The 23,920-nt window shown below is 38.8% G+C and overlaps 1 protein-coding gene across 4 annotated transcripts in view; it reads right to left on the bottom strand.

Moving 5' to 3' along the window:
* GAK (cyclin G associated kinase) overlaps window positions 1-23,920 on the bottom strand; it is a 73,233-nt gene that overhangs the window by 24,657 nt on the left and 24,656 nt on the right. For 2 of the 4 annotated variants that reach the window (XM_075727075.1, XM_075727076.1), the window contains exons 8-18: window positions 23,128-23,263; window positions 22,426-22,538; window positions 21,761-21,872; window positions 21,548-21,601; window positions 19,434-19,557; window positions 12,034-12,083; window positions 11,791-11,939; window positions 7,936-8,058; window positions 4,431-4,564; window positions 2,976-3,170; window positions 1,862-1,979 (exon numbers count right to left, since the gene is read on the bottom strand). In XM_075727075.1, the coding sequence (XP_075583190.1) occupies window positions 1,862-1,979; window positions 2,976-3,170; window positions 4,431-4,564; window positions 7,936-8,058; window positions 11,791-11,939; window positions 12,034-12,083; window positions 19,434-19,557; window positions 21,548-21,601; window positions 21,761-21,872; window positions 22,426-22,538; window positions 23,128-23,263 (1,308 nt within the window). The remainder of the gene's footprint in view (window positions 1-1,861; window positions 1,980-2,975; window positions 3,171-4,430; window positions 4,565-7,935; window positions 8,059-11,790; window positions 11,940-12,033; window positions 12,084-19,433; window positions 19,558-21,547; window positions 21,602-21,760; window positions 21,873-22,425; window positions 22,539-23,127; window positions 23,264-23,920) is intronic. The other 2 variants (XM_075727077.1, XM_075727078.1) reach the window with 1 other exon arrangement.

Genomic DNA, 23,920 nt, shown 5'->3' with positions numbered 1-23,920 from the left:
ATGGTTTAGTGGACATGGGGGTGTTGGGTTGATGGTTGGACTGATCTTAGAGGTCCTTTCCAACCTTAATGATTCCCACTTTTTACTTTCATTAAAAATAATCCAGCCACCAAGCCAGGAAACACGAAATTGCTACTCTACCCTTAATTGGTTTAGTGGTGGACTTGGTAATGTTAGGTTAATGGTTGGACTGGATGATCTTAAAGGTCTTTTCCAACCTAAAAGATTCTATGATTCTATGATTCTAAATCTATCCTCCTTTAGTTTAAAACCATTACTCCCTGTCCTGTCACAACAGGCCTTGCTAAAAAGATTCTCCCCATCTTTCCTATAGGCCCCCTTTAAGTACTGAAAGGCCACAATAAGGTCTTCGCACAGCCTTCTCTTCTCCAGGCTGAACAACCCCAACTCTCTCAACCTGCCCTCATAGGAGAGGTGCTCCAGCCCTCGGATCATTTTGGTGGCCCTCTTCTGGACCCGCTCCAACAGGCCCATGTCCTTCTTGTGCTGAGGACTCCAGAGCTGGACGCAGTACACCAGGTGAGGTCTCACCAGAGCAGAGTAGAGGGGCAGAATCACCTCCCTCGACCTGCTGGCCACGCTTCTTTTGATGCGGCCCAGGATTCGGTTGGCTTTCTGGGCTGCAAGCGCACATTGCTGGCTCATGTCCAGCTTTTCATCTACCAGTACCCCCAAGTCCTTCTCTGCAGGGCTGCTCTCAATCTCTTTATCCCCCAACCTGTATTGATATCGGAGGTTGCCCCATCCCAGGTGCAGGACCTTGCATTTGGCCTTGTTGAACCTCATGAGGTTCACACAGGCCCTCCTCTCCAGCTTGTCCAGGTCCCTTTGGATGACATCTCGTCCTTCTGGCATGTCAACCGCCCCACTCAGCTTGGTGTCGTCTGCAGACTTGCTGAGGGTGCACTCGATCCCACTGTCTATGTCATTGATGAAGATGTTAAATAGAACTGGTCCCAGTACAGACCCCTGAGGGACTCCACTTGTCACTAGTCTCCATGTAGACATCGAGCTATTGACCACGACCCTCTGGATGTGACCATCCAGTCAATTCCTTATTCACCGAACAGCCCACCCATCAAACCCACATCTCCCCAATTTAGAGAGAAGGATGTTGTGGGGGACTATGTCGAACCTCTGGATCAATTCTCACAACACTCCAAGCTATCCTAAACTTTGCACTACCCCTTCCTATTTTTTACATGGATGTCCACAAGCTTAATTTGGGTTACTCATCCAGAGAACACATGTTTATTTTTTAGAAATTTGAAGACAGGCTTCACTCAAGTTTTTTGTGATCTTACAACACATTTGCATCCATAGTTGAATTAGAAAAGGAAACATGCATTCTCCCTAGGAGAACAAAGACTAGTAAGAAAATTGGCTATAAAAACTCAACCCGGCTCTGGCAATAGGGTACAAAACTACATGGATTTTTGTACAGGCAGTCCCTGGAATTCCACTTTTCTATTGAGTGATTACTTCTCCTTTCATTGCAGTTTGTGTGTACAGAATTAAAAAGTTCTGGCTTGTTGTACAACTTAATAGATAACCATCACTGCCTCAAACTGGCTAGAAGCTCTCCATGCAAATATAACAACTATCACTACTGAAGTACTTTCCAGAAATGCTTACCAAAGCATCTACATGCAGAACACTAAGAATGGACATACTTATTAGGTTTGAGAAGGCTGAATTCTGAAGTACATGAAATCTCACACACTCCTTTCAACAAAGAACAGCAAATAAAGACATATGCTTAAGATCAGATACAAGTATGATACAAAACTGCAACAAGAAAAAGCAAATCCTCCATGTAGGCTGTTAAATTTATCATTACCTTGGCTTGTAGTCGGCCTCCTAGTGTTGACCTGGCATGATAGATCACAATGAGAACATCTCCCTGGACTGTTATACCTAGTGGAATTACTGCTTTCCCATCTTCAATTTTAAACTCCCTGAAGAAAAACACATAACCACGGTTAATTTCGTTTTTAAAAAATAGTGTATTACCTTATGCTTAGTTTAGTTTCTCCAAGGCCTTCAATATCAACCCATAAAAAAACATCTGCTTCAAGTTCTTATTACAAAGAAGGAATTCGCTCTAAATAATTAAAACTTAAAAGCCGCTCAAAAATAACAAGATTAACAGTTGCCTACAGCAGAGCAACAGACAGACCCATAGTTCTCAAATCAAATATGGGAGAAATGTGTCTTCAAGGAGCTGCTGGGAAATGCAAGAGACGGGATAATGTGAAGAAAGCTGTTCCAAAGAAAAGTACAGAGAGAAACTGTAGTTGCACTGCTGTGTTATGTTAGGACTACCACTTAGGGACAGTGGTAGAGAAAAACAGGGGAAAATGTTACTGTAACACCCCACAGCTGTTTCTGTTCCTGATCTTTTCAAATTCATTAAGCTCCTTACAAGGCTTGGATTTGTAGGAAAGCTAGAAGTGCTTTGGTATTCCCTCTTCTTTCCTCTATCTGTGATTATCTAAACCTAGTAGTGCTAGTACCATTTGCCATTCCTGTGCTGTATTACAACAGCAGACACCAGAGCTGTACAGGGGCTAATGAACACTCCCCTTACAGCTACTGTGCCTGAGGGATCTTTACTGTTTCCATGACTGAGATATGATGTTCTGTTCAGTACACATACACCAGGGATCAATCTTCCTAGTTTACACCACATGGAGTGAGTGGTGCCACCCTACCATCATCCCCACTTTCTGCAGGAACAGATCCAAGCTGCTATTACATTGTCTCTTCCCCATGATTTACCTTTGAAATCAGCTAAAAGGGGACAGAGGAGCTGTTCCATATGTTAAAGAAGCTTTCTGCCTAACTGGCACATGCAAAAATCATGCTTTCTTCTCACAATAAGGACTTCATATTTAACTTAGTCTAGAAAAACATAATGTGCTGTTTCAGAACAAATCATAAGCTGTACTTACTTCATTTTGTCATACTCCTGGGAGGTCGTGGTTACTCTCTCATCTCCCACATAAACTTCACAGAAAGGCCTGCAGCCATTACGCTGCTTACTGAAAAGAGGAACTGGAGTCATGACGATTGATCTGACAAGGATGGGCTTGCTGTGAGGAATAATGGGTTCTTCAGCCATCATGTCACACATGTATTCAATGTATCTGCCAAAATCAAAAGGCACTCACTTAGCCAGAGCACCAAACTGTAAAATTGGGTGAGTTACTTCTGTTCATATCCAGCCTCTGAACAGTGACAAATGATAACAATGCAACACTTGGAACACTTAACAGCACTTCCAGCAAACAGATTTTCAAATCTCATAGAATTTCACAAAAGGAAAATGAAATAGAAACATGAAGAAATATTTATGATCCCTAGCCAGCCTCTCAATTTAAGGACAGCAACACAGTTTCTGTACAAGAACCTGATGGCTACATCATAAAAGAAAAATATATTGCCCAGAAAATTGAATACAGCACTGCATATGAACTCATCTGCACCTGTGTCTTACCCTCCAGACAACTCCAGACATTGCCTTAGGTCTGTAGCTTTACACATATTCACTTGTAAAACAAACTAGCCACTCTTTCCAAAGGCCTTAAAACACTGAACTAGGAGAACTACTTACTTTGTATCTTACACATAATGGATCAAAGTTGCACAGGAGTTCTGAAGCTAGTAACTCAAAGCTTCCTAAAGGCTTTAAATTTACCCTCATTAATATAAGTTATCTTGTAGAGGACCCATTAAATATACTCAAAAGTAAATCTGTACAACAGCATAATCTGTCATTTACACTTAACTAATCCTTACTTCTCACCTTTCTAAATCTAATCCTTTTTGTAGCAAACACCCTTACTACCAGTGTCACTTGCTACTGAGACTTTATTGTTATAAGATCTATCAAATTAAATCAAATAATCAGTTTAAAACATTTGTCAAAGTATATCAAAGTCACCTCTGCATGCACTCCTTTAAAAAGCAGAAGGCATTCTTACCTAAACAGAAAAGATTGACAGAAATCATTATTGGTCTTTCTATAGAACTTGCAGTGTTCTGACAGAGTAAACCCTATTGTAATAAACTAGTAAACATGGAGTAAGTCTTACACATGTGGAAGAGGATTTTATACTTGAGAGCATTCAAAAGCACTGCATACCCTTGTTTTCATTCCTAACATCTCTTCACTACAGGTCATACTTGACTCACTTTGGTAAGAACATCATGAGTAACATAAGGGCTCAGAATTCAGAACTACTTTCTCTATTCATGATACACCCATTTTTCCAAGCATTTTGCCATTTGAACACAGACACTATTGAAATAATTTGTCCTCCTAAAAAGCATCCTGCAAAAACAGTAGCATATTCACAATTGCATAACCACGTGCTTCAGCAGTACCCTACAGACTGATACCATACCTTTTATGGGAAGGCCAAATGCCAGGAGGACAGCGTTTCATACTGAACATATAAACTGCAGCTTCAGCAGTAGTGAAGAGACGACAGAAACACAGAAAAGAACAAACTACAACAGCAGACGCTGCTCTTCCATCCTACAAAAAAAAAATTGTAACTTTTTAATTAAACCTAGTGGAAAAAGCATTACAGAAGTTACTGAAGAACATGCCGTCTCCTTATTTAATGTAATGAAGTCCAAAGTCTACTGTGATCATTAGATTTGAAGTTTGTATCTGAATGTGAAATGTTTTCATTTGACTTCCACACAATACAAAAGACACTACACATTATCTGCTTGCTCAAATGTGAATACTTGCTTTAGCTTAACACTGTTTGAAATTTTAACTTCATGTTTACTACCTTACTATCACTAATACCCATTTTTCCTGGCTGCTACCTGAAACCCAAGTTCAGTGCTATTTTTGGCTGATAACCATGGACTTCTGCTACAAGAAGTCCTAAAATTCAGAAGAACTAAGCCACACTAAACTCTTCTGTCTGAGTAAAACTGTGTGAGATTAATAGCTTGCCATGGAGCTAAGAGAATGAAATTAAAACACTGAACCTCCTTCTGCCGGGACCATGGCTACTCAGTGTCCCAGATTCAGCCCTGTATTACAGAAGACTGAAGATTCAGAAGAGGTAACGGTTGACAGAACAGGACCTCTCAAGTTTTTTTTTGCTAGCAACATGGAACAGATTTTTTTGTGGTCATTTGGTATATGAGCATGGAAGTGGGGAAGAAGGAAATGTTTTTCCTCAACTTGTTTTAACAGGCATTTCCTTCAAAGCCAGGCTTCTATTCTAACCATTACTTAGATAAATGAGAAGGTCTGCCAGCACCTTAAGAGCCAGATCTTTAAAGAGCAGTTCAGCAAATCAATATTATTACTGCTGGTGTAACTAACAAGCCCAATGATTTCCACAAGTCACTAAACTAGTCTGTGATTCTATGGGCTGGACCCTGCCTTTCAGTTAAATTTCACACAGATATAACAAAAACATGGTCCCTACCCTGAGATGCCTGCACTTAGGACAAAACATTAATTAATACAAGGGAAGAATGAAACAACACTGATCAGCATGACAAGCAGTGACCTGTGTACACTTGCATTACAAAGCCACTTCGAAATTAAAGCACCACACCGAGGGGAGAAAAATCATTGTACAAAGTCAGCAAGTCACAGCAAACCCTTTGCAACTGTGGCATGAAGTCAGAGGACAACCTTACAAGACTTTAAAGATCTCTTTACAACAAGTAATACAGCATTCAAAATAAAGGGCATCTTATTGATTAGTAAACAAATCTGATGACAGAACCTTGCACTTCAGAAAGAAGCTTGATAAGTTGCAGAAGAGGAGCAAAGCAAAAGAAACACTCCCATACAGGGATGAGACAGTCAACATTTCAGTTTTTCCTAGTATGTTTTTACAAGGATGATGGATCTTGGCTACAAAAATAAACAGTCCTCAGGCATAAATGATCATGAAGGCAGCAATAAAAAACAATGATTGGAAAAAGCTAGATTTTGAGCATAAGTTTTTTCCCAAAGCTTCAAAAAGCTAGATAGAGGAGTTTTGTGTCTAGACTATTTTGAAAAGGAATAACCTTCAAAAAACAAATTAAACATAACTTTTCCGAGTGTGTGTATAATTATCTTAACTTGGTTCATTTAAACACAAGTCAAATACAGCTATCTGAAGGAAGCACACTTCAAGAGCTCCAGCATATCTGGTTGCAAGCCTCCTTGCCATTAAGTTCCACCAAGATGATCTTGTACTCACACCTTCTTAAAGCAGTGAAAGTTTTCAAGGATGACTATCACTGCACGACCCCAAATAATTACACAGAACAAAGCATTACTGCAGATGTCCAGGAGTTACTCCAGCCGCTGGCATATGTGCTACAGTCTTGTGATATCAACAGAAGAGGATGCCAGTTAAAAACAGATCCCAGTCATTGCCAGTCCAGAAAGAGTTAACTGTAGCTGACATGGGGAGCTGCCATTTAAACCTTGTTTTCAACTGCTTGTTCTCACCTGGATCACTCAAATTACAAAGTAAAAATTTAACAATTCACTCCATTATTGCAAACCTCCACAGTGAAGATCAGAAGACCAGGAAGCCCTACCTGGTTCTGAATCCCAGCTACCTAGAGGTAGTTTCACCTTCACAAGAAGCAACTCTCATGTTCTGTTATCCAAGCAAGCGTATTAGACTAAAACATTCTATCTCTACCAGATAAATCATTTGTTTCAACCTAGACTTCCTAGCTTCTAAATCTACAAAAATTTCCAGTTAGATGAATCCAAAGCTAGATTGCAGCTGTAATTCATTTCTAGTAATTCTGGTGTATGCTCTTCACATCACATCTGGCATGCACCTGTAAATATACAAGCTTCCCTCACACCTGTGGAAAAGGAATGAGTTAGGTACCTTAAAGGAAACACTTCAAGGGAAAGATGTTACAAAAAGTGGTGCTAAATCATCACATCTGCTTCTTACCTACTTGACCAGCAATCATGTGATACTGAGACACTATAAGTATCACTTCAATATAGAATTAGATTCTGAACCTCACAGCAGCACTGAAAATCCCATCAGTTTTCAGGAGCTGGCATTAACTGTTTTTTTTTTTTCCCTTGCAAAACTCTGTTTAAGTACACTTTGCCAGATTACCAAATCCTCTTTTAGACTGACAGTGATATTCTATATAGAGTACTATACCATATCAAAGGACTGGTTATGAATGCTTTCCAGCATAAGTATTGTAACAACTGTCATGTTTCTCTCTTTTTACTGTGCAGGAAAATAAGAATGTCAAAATTTCACCTGCAATTCTCTTACACAAATGTAACAGTAACCTCATGTTTTCAAATCTTGAACATCGTAACTGTTCTTTAAATTCATTTCCTCCACCCACCCCCCCATGTTTGACATGAGGTGGCTCTTTATCAAGAATTTTATTGCTTTTGTGGGTTATATCAAGGTTAATGATACCTTACAGAACAGTGGAAGTTACACAGCAACCTGCTGCCAAGAAAAGCAAGTTCCACCAAAAATCTCATGGTCAGTTTCTGCAATTCTGTGGATACACATTACATTCTAAATGGATAGTAGTGGAAAATGCAGCACACACCTAGCTGTCACTCAGAAAACATGAACAAAAAAATAGAGCAAACACTGAAATAGTAGAGCAGATTCTTTCTTCCAAAGGCTACTTTGCCTTAATCCCTCCTATATACCACCTTCTATGCTACATGCAAGAAAGCATTATCCTTCTACTTTGCCTAAGGAGAAAATTTATGCAAATAACTTTCCTAAAGACATAGCGGGATGGAATTGCCCCCAGGCCCCACAGTAAAGCAAGCCAGTAATATTCACAAACCGAGCAGATATTAGCAACCTTATTCACAATTTAAAGCTAGATTGAGCAAAGCACTTCAGACTTAAACCAATTTCTTACAAGGCAGTGCACAATGCAAACATTTTTCTGGTCTTGTTTCAGCCATAAATGCATGTTCTTGCATATGCTGTAAAGATTCTGAAGGTTTGGTGCTCGTCTTGCTGGCCAGCCACATTCAGAAACCTGCAAGGAGACAGCAGAGGTGAGAAACAAGATTAGTCACATACATTTGCATAGCATCAGCTGTGTATATAAGAGGCAATTTTATACTTTAATGCCACCTTCAGGCAGAAATTAAGCAAGATGCTTAAGAAAGGTAGTCTCACACAGTGTAAGCACCACTTTATAGGATGAAGTGCAATAAAACTCCAGTTCTGTCTACAATCTGCTGCACTAGGAGCATCAACAACTCAGATTACTATCTGAAATTTTCTTAGAGCAAGGAATAAAGTAAAACAGCTTTCAACTTGATTTGTGCACATATTCTTAAGCAAAAAAAAACCACCTGTCGTGGTTTAGCCCCAGCCAGCAACTAAGCACCATGCAGCCGCTTGCTCACTCCCCCTACCCCGATGGAATGGGGGAGAGAATTGGAGGAGTAAGAGTGAGAAACACTCCTGGTTGAGATAAGAACAGTTTAATAATTGAAATGAAGTAAAATAGTAATGATAACAATAACAATATAATAATGATAATAATAATAATAATATACAAAGCAAGTGATGCACAATGCAATTGCTCATCACCCACTGACTGATACCCAGACAGTTCCCAAGCAGTGATCACTGCTCCCCGGCCAACCCCCCCCAGTTTATATACTGAGCATGACATCATATGATATGGAATAGCCCTTTGGTCAGTTTGCATCAACTATTCTGGCTGTGCCCCCTCCCAGTTTCTTGTGCACCTGGCAGAGCATGGGAAGCTGAAAAGTCCTTGACTAGCATAAGTAGTACTTAGCAACAACTAAAACATCAGTGTGTTATCAGCATTCTTCTCATCCTAAATCCAAAACACAGCACTATGCCTGCTACTAGAAAGAAAATGAACTCTATCCCAGCTGAAACCAGGACAAAAACCAAACAAAGGCTTGGTTTGCTCTTGCATTTGTCCTTTATTCAAAGAGCCTCAACAATTAAATAATACTCCATCTGCAATTGGTGCTACAAAACACTACAGAGTCTATATTCTTAAAATCAGCTGTCCCATAAGAATGGAATATAAGAAACCTGAACCTTGAGCACTTTCAACACCTAAAGAGTAGATGTTCTGCCACAACCAAGGAAACAACTTACAAAGCAAGCTTTTTCTATTTCTTTTTAGCCCGGACCAAAATTGCTGAATGTGGAAGACCAAGTTTTGCTATCAGCAACATGTTTTCTTACCCAGAGAAAAAGAGTCCAAGGGTTACTCTGAGGTGAAGTACCTCAACTGACTATCACAAAAAATTCTTAACGAGATTGTTTCGGTGCTAAGCTCAGGAAAAAGACTGAAAGAAACAGTATGCCATACAAAGTCTCCTACAGCTTTTCACTGTATTCTAGTATTTTTTAACTTAAAAAGAGGGCAGTTTCAGAAAGCGTCACTTGAGAGATTTACATTTAACGTTCTTTTGTTAGTGAAAGCTTATACAAAGTCACCACTGAACAAATGAGAGCTAAGGCAAGCTGTCCTTTATATTCCTGTTCACCACAGGACTCGATGTGGGCTTCTGTACATCTCAAATATTACAATAACAGTGAAAGAATCATATTGCAGCATTACAGCTACAAACCAGAAAACAGTCTAGAAAAGCAGGTGTATTCAAAAAAGCAAAAAGAACTGACTTTTTTCTGATTTACTGCTTACCTTCTCCTCAAACACTAGTTTTGTTACAAGAGGTATACCCTACATTACCTTCTTTTCCTTTGACTATGTTTTAAGCTCAAAATGTTCTGATCATTAGCAGAACAATGGAGAGTGCACAACTTCTGAGCAACCTATTCCAAGGAGGACTCAAAACTAGCAGAGAAGACTTCAAAACTACAATTAACTTTAATCAACATTAAAGAAATTTGTAACAGTTCCATACAGATAGCATACAGCAAGAAAGCAAGAATATATAATTTCATAAATACCTGCTAAGCGAATTAGAATAAGAATTCAGAAGCTGTTCTCCTCTGATCAAGTTTAAGGCTCTCCATAATCAACTTTTTCAGGCACTAAAGAAAAACTAAGATTCCTTAGCTTCTTACATGGCTGCTCTCACCCAGCACTGAATAATGAAGTTAAGTCAGCCGGTATTGCTCATTGTGCATCTGGATTTCAAAGATGGACAGGGAAGATTTCCCCAATATATTTAAAGAGTTTGTTTTCCAAGTAAAATAGCTGTCTTTTTTGTTTTTAAACAGAAGACGATGTTTTGTAGAAGCTTCCTAAATACACCCAGCCAATACAGCAGGCAGGAACCTACAATGTTTTGACAAGTTATAATCTACTATTACTTCCCTGCAAAAGAAAGATCCTAAGATAAAATGATTGTCAAAAAGATAAGTGTAAAACAGAAGAGTTCCAGAACACTGGTAGATTTAGCTGTGCTCATATTGCCATTCACAGTACCAATACATCAGGAATATCAATGTATAGGCACCTCAGACTTGCATAAGCAAAAAAAACATTCCCAGGGTAAACGATGTCCTAGTCACCGAATTTATCACTCCATAAACACAGATAGCTTTGATAGCTTTGCAGGATAGGGAATAAATTTGTTCACCATGTCAGTCTCAGTGGACTTTCCAGCAATCTAGTGCTAAAAAGCATTGCTGAAGATTTTGCTTTGAGGTATCTGCTCCAAATAGTCATGCAGGAGGTTTCTGGCATGATTAAGCTTTGCCTTCCATGTTGAAACAGCCTCTACCTGAACCTCATACTGAACCAGATGCAGATAAAGAAGTTGATTGCCTCCAAAGAGGCAGTTTTTTCAGGTGTGACAAATCTACAAGGAAACAAAATGAAGTGACAAGCACTAGATAGAATACACTAAACATATGTCAGCCTGACAGTTTAAGTGAACTTGGATAACTGAAGTAATGCTAAGGGTTGGTCTGCAGGATAAGGCCAAAAAGGGGTTTCCTGTAACAAATAATGCTTCTAGACTGTCCGCTGGGCAGTCACTATTGTGAGGAACAGGCATGATCACTACAGACCATTTAGGTGAGGTCTGATGTGGCCAGCGCTAGATAACTCACAATACAGTAATAGTCTCAACTGCTGAGCTACTTACAGGACAGTTGAGGTGTATTTAGGAGCAGACACTGAAGTCCAGTATCTCAGCACCTAACAAGCTGTCCTCACTACCTTGTTACTGAATTAGGCACATGTCTTCATTTCAGTGTCACAGAAATAGCCAGAAAGGCTAACAGAGACTCAGCTAAGCTATACCAATATTTCAGGCAGTAGCAACAAGCAGTCAGCTAGGGCTGAGCCATGTGGGAGTCGAATGGTATAAAGTGGGACAAGGAGAAAGTCCAGTACACAGGTTGTGCAATTCAGTCACCAAAGGAGTACTATCTTTGATAAAGGAAAACCTCTGAATGTAGGAAAGATTGAAATTTTAGTAAGATTATGTAATTATGTTAAGTATTCTCCATTTAAATCTGAAACATCTAAGGTACCTGTATATGTTTTCAAAGATATCACAAGCCTAGGAAACAGACTTTAGTAAGATTAAGGAACAATCTTTAATCAGTTAAATTTGGATTGAAAGCAAAGACAAGCAGAATATAGGTTACTCTTCAACCTTATGTTTATATTTATTCTTTGGTCAACTTTTGGATTATGAAGCTTACTTTAACATATTTCACAATAAAAAGCTGAAGGTATAATCAAGACATTGTGTTGAGAGATCTCTTAGAAATACACAAAAACTACACACACCCTATTGTGGAATCTTGAAGACCTGTATGTTCTTGGAGAGAGATTGTACACAGCATAGTGGCCAGGATGTTTAGAGTCCAGACATAACCGCACATCTTCTATGTTATTTTTGATGGCAGATTCTACACCTTCAGCTGGAAAGGACATCACTGAAAACAGAACAAACATCAGGTGAAGTATTCACTTTTTTCATATATTAGGAACAAACAGAAATTATTCTTAAGACAGACATAACTATCATACCAGCAATTCTGGAAGTGATGTATGATATATCCAAGTCTCCTTTTGCATAACTGAAACAGAACACATTGGAGTTAATACTGGGAAATAGAACCATTCAAGCCGTAAGTCTAAAACCCAGATCTCTCAGGCTACAATAATTATGCCAATAACTTACTATTTTGAGACCACTATTATTTTTTTGTTTTGAGGGTATCAGCTATGTAGCAGGACAAAAAAGCTTGAGATGACTGAAGAGTCCCAGCACAGGCCAACACCCTTGAGTATAGGTCTCACATAGGTCTGCACTCCTGACTGGCAAAGTAAGAACAAACCTCACCTACAGAATTTGGTTTAGACATCTCTAACTTAAATAAGTCAGTAGCATATTATCTCCAGAATATCAAAATGTCATCACAACACTATGATGCAAGTTTAAGGAATGCAGAGGCACTAACGAAGCAAAGCTTTTCTATCACTATGAAGTTTCAAGATACTGCTTGAAAAAGCAGACCTAGGGCACTGCACTGAAACTTTGAAACGTCAAGAGAGAACATTATGCTTCAATTCCTTACTGTTTGCTAGTAAACATGAAGGAGGCTGGAGGGATTGATTAAAAGATTATTGAATTTACAAGGTTTGGGAGGAAGACTTTAGACAAGGCAAGAACACCTGTTCTGAAAGCAAGGACATCAACCAGTATTTATGCAGAATGGTATAATCACTGTCCTAACAATGATAACCCAATGTCTAAAGAGAAATTGAAAGCACCACAAGGAAATTTGAGTCTCACTAGTCAAAGCACTAAAACACTCAGCCTTGGAAAATCTTGCATAAGAAGGTAGACAAAATGGCCAAATAAACACTATTTCAAAATTCTTTGCACCTTTGGAAGGACATAACTTCATCATGTAGCTCAAGTGATAACACTGTTGCACCCAAACTAATTAAGGTAGAAATTTACATGCAGAGCTAATCATTGTTTCTTACTAAAATTAGTGATGAGCATAGTCCTTTATATCATTGAGAAATGTCAAATGTTATTTGTTGCTTACACCCACCAGCTTCAAGCAAGAAAACATGCAGATTATTCTAATGATATCAATTTTTTTGATATCAAGATAAAGAACCACTTAATATGGTAGTCTGAGAACAAAGAACCATTATCTCTTCAACGCTGTAACACTAAGGTTAAGCAGCAGCTTGAAACAGAAGTTAAGCTATTAAGAGCAAAAAAACCAGCAGTCCTCACACCCATTCCTTTGGGAACACTTTCAAACATTGACTTCTTACTAGCACCACCACTCAATTCAGCTTTGCTTTTAACATTTGTCTAAATTAAAATGCACCATTATCAGGAACGGGGACCTCACCATACACACATTGCTGAAAAAGTGCAGCTTGGTATGTCAATAACAGAGCACAGCCAACTCAAGCTTGCTGTTTTGCAGGAAAAAAATCTGCATGCCTGTTACAACTCAAAAAGCTTCAGAATGTTTGTGCTGTCTTAATTAAAAGGTAGCTGCTAAACTGCAAAATCAGCACAAGACTCCTAAAACATGTGACCTAGTCCTTAAATTACTATTCCTTGAACTTTATTCAGAAGACCTCGGAGCTATTTCAGTAGTAAGACTTGAACACAAGTACTCTTTAGTGGAGTGTTTCATGTCAGACTGGCAACTGAGATTGCTTTATATGGCAGGAAGGTGAAAAAATGCATATTCTTCACACTGGTAAGCATTCCTACACATTTCAAGACATAACTCTTAACTAAACATCAGGAATAAGGTCTTTCCTTTCATGTTGTTAACAGCAGAACTTTTGTTTACATAGCAATGTTGCTGGCAGGTGGTAAGAATAGAAGACCACACAAACAAATCAAGAGACTGCATGGAGGCTTACTGGTTTGTGATACATACAGAAAACTCAGTGTGCTTTTTAAGGCTCTAATTAAAGTAAACAGGAAAGTATGCTATGACACAGTCACTTTTCTGATGACACCAGGCTACTTCAGGCTTTTTAGTGAAAAGTCTAGTGGGAAATGTAGCAAAAAAGATATGAATTCTCATTTTACAGAATAAATACCTAAACAAAAATCAGAAGTTTTCATTAGATGCTAAAAACTTTTCACTGTGTAAATGATTGACACTATCAATCTTGCCAGAGAACAGCTGCATTTAAAGACAAACACTAGTATTAAACAAAAGATCATTCCAGCAAATTAAGTTAAAAACAATTAAAATCAACAATTAAATTCACAAAACAAACTAGTTAGCATACAGCACAAAATTCTGTAACAGTGCCTAGTTACCCTGTGTTACTAACAGCAGAAGATGGGAAAGAATAAAGAATGACAGACTAACCAGCACAGCTACAATGTGAGCATGCAAACTGTTATCTTCAGTTAAATAATGCTCTAACACTAAGCGATCTTCCTCCAGACATCTCTATACTCACAAAAGTAGAAAAGCATCTATTCATTAGCTAAGTACCATCATTTTTGCAGTTTGTTTTTTAAAAGCCAGGAAGAAATGCAGCACTGAAATTCAAATCAACCTGTTCATTTGGTTTTGCTTCATAAAACTGAATTAATCATTCAACTACCTAGTGCAACACAAAGATCCACGAAATAAAACATTAATGCAGGATCAAACCAGAAACAAAGTTACCTTAGAAGGAAAGAAAGCTAGCAATAAAAGGCAGCTCATTGTTCCCTAGATTACTAGATCATAATCTCTCCAGTGCAAAAGACAGTTCCGACAGAGCAAAACAAGATTTGATCAAAAGTTTTGCATGCTTCTTTCAATACCAGTGAAGACTGGATACTTAAAACATTACTATGTTTTTTGGCAGGGCATCTGCACCCTGTGTGGATGCAGACCTCAACAAGCACAAAAGCTGGTCAAGGGCACAGCAGTGTCAAGTGAGAGATAGACAAACTAAACAGAGGTATGTTGAGGCCACACAGCTGCAGACTGAGTTATCAGGCACACATGGGTACATCTGTGGAGCAAAGTTCCCTTTTATGCAGACACTGCTCTGCCATATCAGGCCCCTTCAGAACAGTGCGTATCTGCTCTAACTGTGTATACACCCTAGCATTTTCTTTTAGGTCAGTTTGTATCAATAGAGGGCTGAACCTCTGTTGCTCTGTGTTCTCTCCCACATAGCTATAAACTGCTTCTGCCTGACCTGAATCTGCAACCTGCAAGTGAGGTGGGCTGGGCAACAATCAAGATGGCCCTCATTCACTCTCCGGTTCCTAGTAGCCTGTGACATGCATTTTAGTTTGGCTTTATGATTTATTCAGATAAACAAGAGACCAAAATTTTAATTGAGATAAAGGCAGCTATGGGAGAGAAGAAAAAATTAACTTTTTTGTAGCAACCACAAAACACTAACTCTTCTCCTGTAGCTTGGATTCAATGAGAAAGAAGTCTGTCTGCAGATAAAGGAAGTAACTCCACAATTCAGAAAAGTGGTAAGTAGGAAGGAGAGAGCCTACCTAATGAGATGACAGACTCCAACAAGGGGAGTGCTTAAGTGTGGTGAGGAAAATGCACAACAAGGAAGAAACATTTTAGTTGTCCAGAATGTCTGCTTCTCATGCTGGCTGAAGAGTTTTGGAAAGGTAGTCAGGGATGCAACAGCAGAAGAGGTATTCTCACATCCCTGATGGTATCAGCTGTAGCCACAATGTAAGTTTGTAAAGGCAGAGAATGACCATGACAGAAACAGGTATGTCCTATAGTAGATGCAAACAAAGAATTAAGAATTCAGCTTGGTTAAAGCATACATAGTTTAAGAATGCACAAGCCCAGTGGTGGGACTCTCAGCAGCACAGTGAATTCTGCTAAGGATGTTAAATGCTAAAGAACTTGAGACTACCTTTGGGCCTGCACAACATTAAGTATTGCTCACGCCAATTCATGTTTTGCCATTTCAGTGAACTGTTAAAGACAGTTAAGACTCAAATATACATGACAGACTTATCAAGGAATGAAAGTTACAGCACTAAGGGCCACTAAAGAATATTGGCAAGTTAAAAGTGGAAAGCGTTCTTCTGTCAGTATTAAACATTATCTGGAAAGTAAGTATTGAAGTAACTGGTTCTCACTAGCATGATTATGTGCTTGGTGCATTCCCTGCTCTTCTTTCACTCCCCAACCCAGCAACCAATGCACTTAGATAACACAAGAAAACAAAAAGGCAGGTGTATGAAGACAAAGGGTCCTCCACAAAACCAAGATCTGTTTATGTTAGTGTAGAGCTCAAACAAAAACCTGGCGGTCTCACATGCTCTGTCAACAGAGGTGGTGTGCATAAGTCACCGAAATATAAACCTTTATTCAATCAATCCAGTCCAAAGTATCTGTGAGGGACTGATCTCCTCATGATGAAGCTTGGGACTTAACATATACTGTCTGACAATCCTCTGTCAATCCATCACAGCACATGAAGTGCTGTATCCCCATTAGCTGGAAAAGGCTGGTGGCTCAATCTCATTTGGATATTACACCACTCCCACCCATTAAAACCTACAAACCAAAACCATGTTAAACAATTACAGTCACAAGCTACTTAATTCTAGCAAATATCCACATGTGACTTTCTGTAATTAATACAAATAAGAAGTAAAATTAAAGAGCTTTTCTTTGACTAATATTTAGTAAGTTCCACAAGACATGCACTGAAATGTCTCCAACAGCGCTCACATTCCTGGCAGAGGCTTAAACACTACCACAAAGTAAAGTCATGCCAGATAAGGTTTGAAGCAGTTTAGAGAATTCCAGCAGTTCCTTATGTCTCTCAAATTTAAGGCATAAATGACCCCGCTGTGGGGCTCCATGCAGAACTCGAGAGCCTCAAGTTCCATCTCAATCATACTTGCCCATGTTTGTCAAAACAGGGATTCTAACTGAAGAGCCAAGCATATAGTTCAGCCACAGAACACTAACAAGCAATTCAGAAGTAGCATAGTAATTCTAAGAATAAGACAGATGCAAGACTTATTTTGGGCAGTCAATAATCATAATCTAAACAATTGTAGAAAAGAGCATGTGAACTGAACAACAGCTTTTCAGACAGCAAGTACTTGCTGTCCTATTCTTCAGAAGCTGCCAGATCAGCTCTGCAGATGTGGTTGGATGTACAGTTACTGTTTTACTCCTTGCACACTACACTTACTATGGAACCAAAGGAAATCATACAAAGCAAAAAGCCACACACACCTGTTAGGTAACAGAAATAAAAATAAGGTGCAGGCACAGCATAAGCCATGGCATATTAACAAGTCAATTTTAGACACTCATAATCCACCACTACCAAAGGGGAAAATGGCACAAGATGAAATCCAAAAAAGTAATTAAAACTCCAGTGGCCTTTAAGGAAGAAACCGCTTGCAAGAGCAGGAAGAGGAAAATTCTTCAAACATAACTGATAAAGGCACAATTCAGAAAGTCATGTGGAGACAAGAGCACAAGAAAGTGAAGTGCAAGAGTACTTCAGAAGCACGTAGCGTACAATCAAAATATAGTACCAGAGTTTGTATAGTACCAGATCTAATACAGGAACACAGGCCTGGGAAAGTAGGGCTTATAACTTTGTCAAAGGTAAAGAAGAATTTCAGTGTTATCTGTCACAAAGGAAGAAAAGTAATTTCTCTGCTGTGAGACTTAAATCTACGAAAAAATGGCAGAATTTAGGACAAGGAATTAAGTACCTTCAAGTTTATAAATAGTAGAGATGTCAAAGGCAAGGGAACTGCAGAATGCTTCCATGTTTTACCACACAGTAAATTTCGTTTAACAAGATACCACAAAAGGAACAGAAGTAGGACCGAAGGAGGGGAGAGGAAGATCAGTTCCACAGAAGGTAGCAGGTACAAGGAGATAAAGAACAGAGGCCTGCAAGACAGCACATGCCAAAAAAATAAAACGGAGAGCAGTTGCTTAAAAGTTGTAGCTCGTCATGTTACTTCATCAATCTTAATGATTCCTAGTTTTTACTTTCATTATACATAATCCAGCCACCAAGCCAGGAACCATGAAATTCCTACTATACCCTTAATTGATTTAGTGATGGACTTGGTAATGTTAGGTTAATGGTTGGACTAGATGATCTTAAAGGTCTTTTCCAACCTAAACGATTCTATGATTCATATATGGAATTCCTACAGTTCTGCTAAGCTGTAACAAGTCACTGCTTTTCATCATGTAACAGTTTATTCCCCTCCTACACCTCCCTGTCTTCTCTTCAGTCAGTGTGGTTTCCCCAGGGTGAAAAGTATGATGCTACTGTGCCAATTGCTTCCGTAGAAAGCTTAAGGACAAACCAAAGCTACAGAGCTTTCGCAACCTTTAAAAAAATAGTGCACCTGGCCTTTCTAAGCCACACACAGGAAGTTTAAATAGACTAAGTGTAAGAGCAAACAGCTAGAAATGCACTTGAAGTGCCTACAGAGCTGCAAAATCTACAAACCTAACGTGATCATTACAAACATTTTAGAGCAGCACTAAGCACAAATTACACTCAGTGACATTAAAACATGTTGCAAGCAATAGACTTCACAAGTCATAGTGCAGTATCCCAATTAAAGGACCACAAACCCTACAGTGATGGACAAAGTTCAGTATTCCTTAGGAGGCTCTAGTTCAGTCACAGTATTCAGTAGGGACTTACCTGCTCTTCCTAGAATTGAAGAAAAAAATTTTACACTGCTTAAAATATTGTTATGAGTTAAAAATGTATGAATCACACATTGATTAATATTGATCATACATAGGTACTAGAAACATTTGGAATGGAACTGAAAATCTGATTAGAAAAAAATAATCACACAATAGGTATCTGCAAACACATACATCAAAACAGGAGAGTATTCTTCCATGTAATGCAGGGCAAAGGAGACAGTGTCCTCTCACCTTGCCTTGAGCACATAGGATTCCACCTGAAAACTGAACTGGACAAAAGAGCTGATACACTATTTCCCTGCAGTTTTTCTTCTCAGCTCCATTCCTTTTATTTGTACCTTCCACCGTTCCATCTTTATTTTTTCCTCTCTTATTCATGGAGGCCCTATCTACTAATTCCATTAATTCATTGGGAACCATGATAGCCCTATTCCGTAACTCTCCACCCTGCTCCAGCCCCCACCTGCTCATCTCTCCCAAGCTTTCAGTATCTAAAATACAGCAGGGAAAGTAGTACTTATGGACAGGCTTTTGTCCCCAGCATTCTCATTTCTAGTATATGATTGCCAAAGTAACTTCTGTATCAATATCTCAGGGCTAGCTACCAGCTATTACAGCACATACTTGGAAAAGTATGCTGAATTTGATCACTTCTGGAGTAAGCTCCTGACCCTTCATTTAGAACTCTTACCAGCACAATTTTAATTTTTTTTTTTTTTGTTTTTTACTCACTTGGCCACAGACTGGATAACTTTAGAAGATGTATCCTTAATATTAGTGAAAAATCGCTCTGTTCCACCCCTCAGAATATCAAAGAACCCTCCATAAGTCTGGTCACATTCCGCAACGGTCAGGCCTAGAGCAGTCGAATAAAAATAATTGTACTTTAAGTCATATCCTGGAATGGGGTCCATACTAAAGCAAGTTGCCTACAAAGCTGGAAGTGAATGCACATACAGACTACACCTTGCTTTAAGGCTCAGAGTTCTAAAGTTCTCCTTAACTATGACCTATGCAAAAAATAGTACTTCCTGCTGTCAGGAGGTACTAGCAAACTACTTAACACATTAACTGACTGTTTGCATTTAAGAGAAAACAAGGTAAAAAAAATTCTGAAAGTAAAGCATTTATTTCATATTGCCAGTGCAGCAAAATATTGTCTTTTTTTAGTATCTGTCTCAAAGTGCAGATTATCACTAGCAAATCTACTTAAACACCCCCTGTAGACATTTTAATGCAGGGTTTGAAAAACAGCTAGCATAATTAAGTTACTTTTCAAGCACAACATCCCAGCTAGCACAGCATCCCAGCAACACATCCCTGTTAATATGATTGTATACAACAAACAGTACTCATTCTTGCACAAAGCAGATGGCCAGACAGCCTTTTGATTATAATCTTTTTAGGAAGCTGGCTTCTTCCACAGAAATTGATAGCATTACTGCAATAAATATTACCCAATTTTCAAGTTTTTCCTGGAACATTAATACCCTTTGTCTCATTGACAGTTCAGCATAAGTAATGTCAAGCAAGAAATATCAAGCGGGAAGGAAAATGGAATACAGTATGAAATATTCCCTTGATGTCTTCTACATTAATTGAAATGTTCCACATTCACGTATGATATATGATAAGATGGGTACAGAATTTGCCTTTTAATAAGAAATCAGATGCAAGTAAGCCTATCAAGATTCTCATTTTCTTTACTATATTAAGTGCAAATATTTTCAACTGAATGAACTCTGGAATATCTATTTTTACAGAACGGGTATGTCAGCTTTTAATTGTGCCATTTTGGAGACATGTTTTGGTTGACTCAATTTAGTACTGTTAAGTCCAACTACTGTTTTTCCTCAGACGGTACAACTCCTTCTCCTCACCATTGATGTCCTATGGTGCAACCATCTCCTGAAGTCCTCCCTGCCCAATCCTCCCATAATTAGCTGGGCTCAGTGACTATTTCTGAAAGTACTGACTGGATAGCCAATAAACTGAGTTTAGGCTGCTTCTTTTTCCCTTTGAGGTTGTCAGACATGAGTCTTTTGGGAGTGGCAAAACTAAATAGCTTTAGACTATGATCACTGTCATATGCGCTTCAAACTATTGTGGGGGTCAAAAATCTTGGGGGGGGAGGGCAAGGTGGGCCCCAGGTGCTTACAGAACTATTTCTTCCTCGCACAGGCTTTTCGCAGCCTAAAATAAACACATCAGGTCAGTGACTCCTCCTCATTAGTGAACTACTGTGGTCCGTAGTCAAAATCCCTGCAATTGCTTCTGTGTTTCTTTATTGGACTACTTCAACCATTAGACACCAACAAGTGGGTTTTAGCATAAAGTTATAAACTAACAAAAGTTAAAAGCCACAGAATGGCTGCTACCTTTTTAAGTTGTAACATATCTGATGTTAAGTAGTTGTTCTTGGAAAGCAAAGATAACTGTCACTTTCTCACACCAAAGACCCAATATTGTGCACAAACTCAGGATATGTACTGATTTCAGGAGCTTCGGCCACAAAGTAACAAGGTTTCAGTTAAAATACAGCACTTCTGAGAAGATTTAACAGTTTAAATTTAAACTCCTCTTAAATTCTCCTTTTACACGAAACGCTTTCAAATATCATTGCCTCATTGAGTTGGAAAGTTCTGGGTTTAAACTAAACCATTTTTATTCGTTTGTCATAACCTGAAGACTACTTTCTCTACAGCTCTTGTTAAGAACATTATTGCTTATTGTATCCACCACTTTCATCAAGTTTTAGTTCACTTATTTCAACTCTCCTGCCTCTATAGGTCAATAATTCATTTTAGTTTTAATTATTTAACATAGGAAACCGAATTTTATCTTGCCCAGCAATGAACTTGAGAAGTTCACATTTGCATGTCTCAACACACAACCAAACCCTGTGAAAATAAAACAAGGTTAGAAACAGTGATATAAATGCAAAATAGCTAGTACTTGTGCAAATGTCTAAAACCCCCAAATGATTTTTTTTCCCCCCCTCCTACATAGAAGAAACACAATTGCTTTTACACTATGATACTGTCTCTTTCTGCACTTACCTGCATTGTACATATTGTTTAGCTGTCCTGCAGGCTTGGAGCTCTGTGAAACAGAGGTCACAGATGTCCGAGGCTGAGCATTGTTTCCATAGCCTCCATTTTGTTCCAGGAGCTGAGGAGATTAATACTATGAGTATTTTCTTGCCAATTTAGCCAACTTATGTTTTGTAAATTACTTTCACTTGTTGAGAACAGGCAAACTGAACCTCAGGAGAGAGCCAGGAAGTTAAGATACCCTAACTGATTCACTTGTAGTATTGTGCAAATTAAGTATCGAACAGAAGACACATAAGTGGGTTTCACGTTAGTGTAGGCAGAGCCTTTGTATACTAGATTTTCTGTGCAAGTTAATTACAATTAAATGCAGTATGTCAAACAGAGCGCTTGCATACAAAAGAATGACCCAAGATCACGAGAAGTTTTTCAACAAGCAGTAAGAACTACAATTAGTTTCTTCTAATGTAATGCAAGCTCTCTGCTTTAAAAGGCATAATTTCAAAGATCCTACAAGTGATACAGATCAATTCAATTGAATTTCAAAACAAGTTAGTGTGAAATTTTCAAAATACTAAGGAACAGGGAACTGTTACTAAACTCACACTCACTGGATAAGAGACAAAAGAAAGGGGACCTAATCAATAATACTCGTTATGAGACATCTTTACCTCTGTGATGGGGGATTTAGGATTCACATTCCTAGCTGCTGCAATCTCCTGCAGTTGATTCACAAGTTCAGTGATTGACAGTCTCTCCTCTGGGTTCACCTTCAAAGTGGAGCCTAAAAAAGGAGATTCAGACAATGCAAGAGATACCCTTCAGAGCTTTTCTCGCAGCAGATATTCGTAACTTCTTCAGTGCAATAATCAAACACATGAACAGAGTGGGCCACCTGCTAAATCCATATCCAAATATCAATTGTCATAACAGTTATCCACGAAAAACCACCATTTAGGCTTAAGAATATACTTTAGGATCAGTTAATGAACAACCTCAGAAGCAACTTTATATCTAATACTGTTGGAGTTGGAGGCATATTTCTGTAATTAAAGTTTCCAGTAATCTATTTGAAACTTAAAGAAAATAGAATTTCTAAAGCAAATTCAAAGAAACCTAATCAAAACGCTAGTTGTTCCTATGGACTAATTCAGATCCTAAGCAAGACAGTCAACAGCATTAAAAACCCAAAAGTTTCATTTAAAATTTCCAAGTTCTTTTGATAATGGATTAAAATTTTTAATAAAACAAGAAGTTGCTGCAGTTAACCTTTTTGACCATCAGCTGTCAATAACATTTAACTACCAGCAATACAACACTGTTAATAAGATGTATCCTTAAAGACACCAAATTAAATAACATTGTAAACTTACGAATGAGATCATGAAACACAGAATAGCGCGCGTCATTTTGTGGGATGACATATTTCCCATTGACTATGCGAAGTTTAGCTCCATCTTCAAATGGATGTTGGCTAAAGCACAGCAAGTACAGGATACAGCCCAGAGCCTACACAGAGATAAAGGCAGAAATATTTCATAGAATCATGGAACCATTCAGGCTGGGAAAGACCCTTAAGATGAGTTCAGCTGTAATCCTAACACCGCCAACTCCACTACTAAACCATGTCCCTACACACCACACCTATTTGTCTTTTAAATACTTCCAGGGATTATGACTCAACCACTTCCCTGCAAAGCCTGTTCCAATGCTTTACAACCCTTTTGGTGAAGAAATTTTTCCTAATATCCAATCTAAACCTTCCCTGGCACAGCTTGAGCCCATTTCCTCTCATCCTATCACTAACTACTTAGGAAAAAGAGACTGACATCCATGTTCCTACAACCTCCTTTCACATAGCTGTAGAGAGCAATAAGGTCTCCCCTCAGCCTCCTTTTCTCCAGACTAAACCACATTTCCCTTAGCCACTCCTCGTAAGACTTGTGCTCTAGACCCTTCACCAACTTCTTTGCTCTTTTCTGGACACGCTCCAGCGCCTCAATATCTTTCTCACACTGAGGGGCCCAAAACCGAACACAGTAGTAAAGCTGTGGCCTCACCAGTGCTGAGTACAGGGGGACAATCACCTCCCTGCTCCTGCTGGCCACATTACCTCTGATACAAGCCAGGATGCTGTTGGCCTTCTTGGCCACCTGGGCACACTGC

This window comes from Pelecanus crispus, chromosome Z, assembly GCF_030463565.1.
Source record: "Pelecanus crispus isolate bPelCri1 chromosome Z, bPelCri1.pri, whole genome shotgun sequence".
Lineage (NCBI taxonomy): Eukaryota > Metazoa > Chordata > Aves > Pelecaniformes > Pelecanidae > Pelecanus > Pelecanus crispus.
Note: the sequence above shows the minus strand (reverse complement) of the source record. Positions and strands in the feature narration are given on the sequence as shown.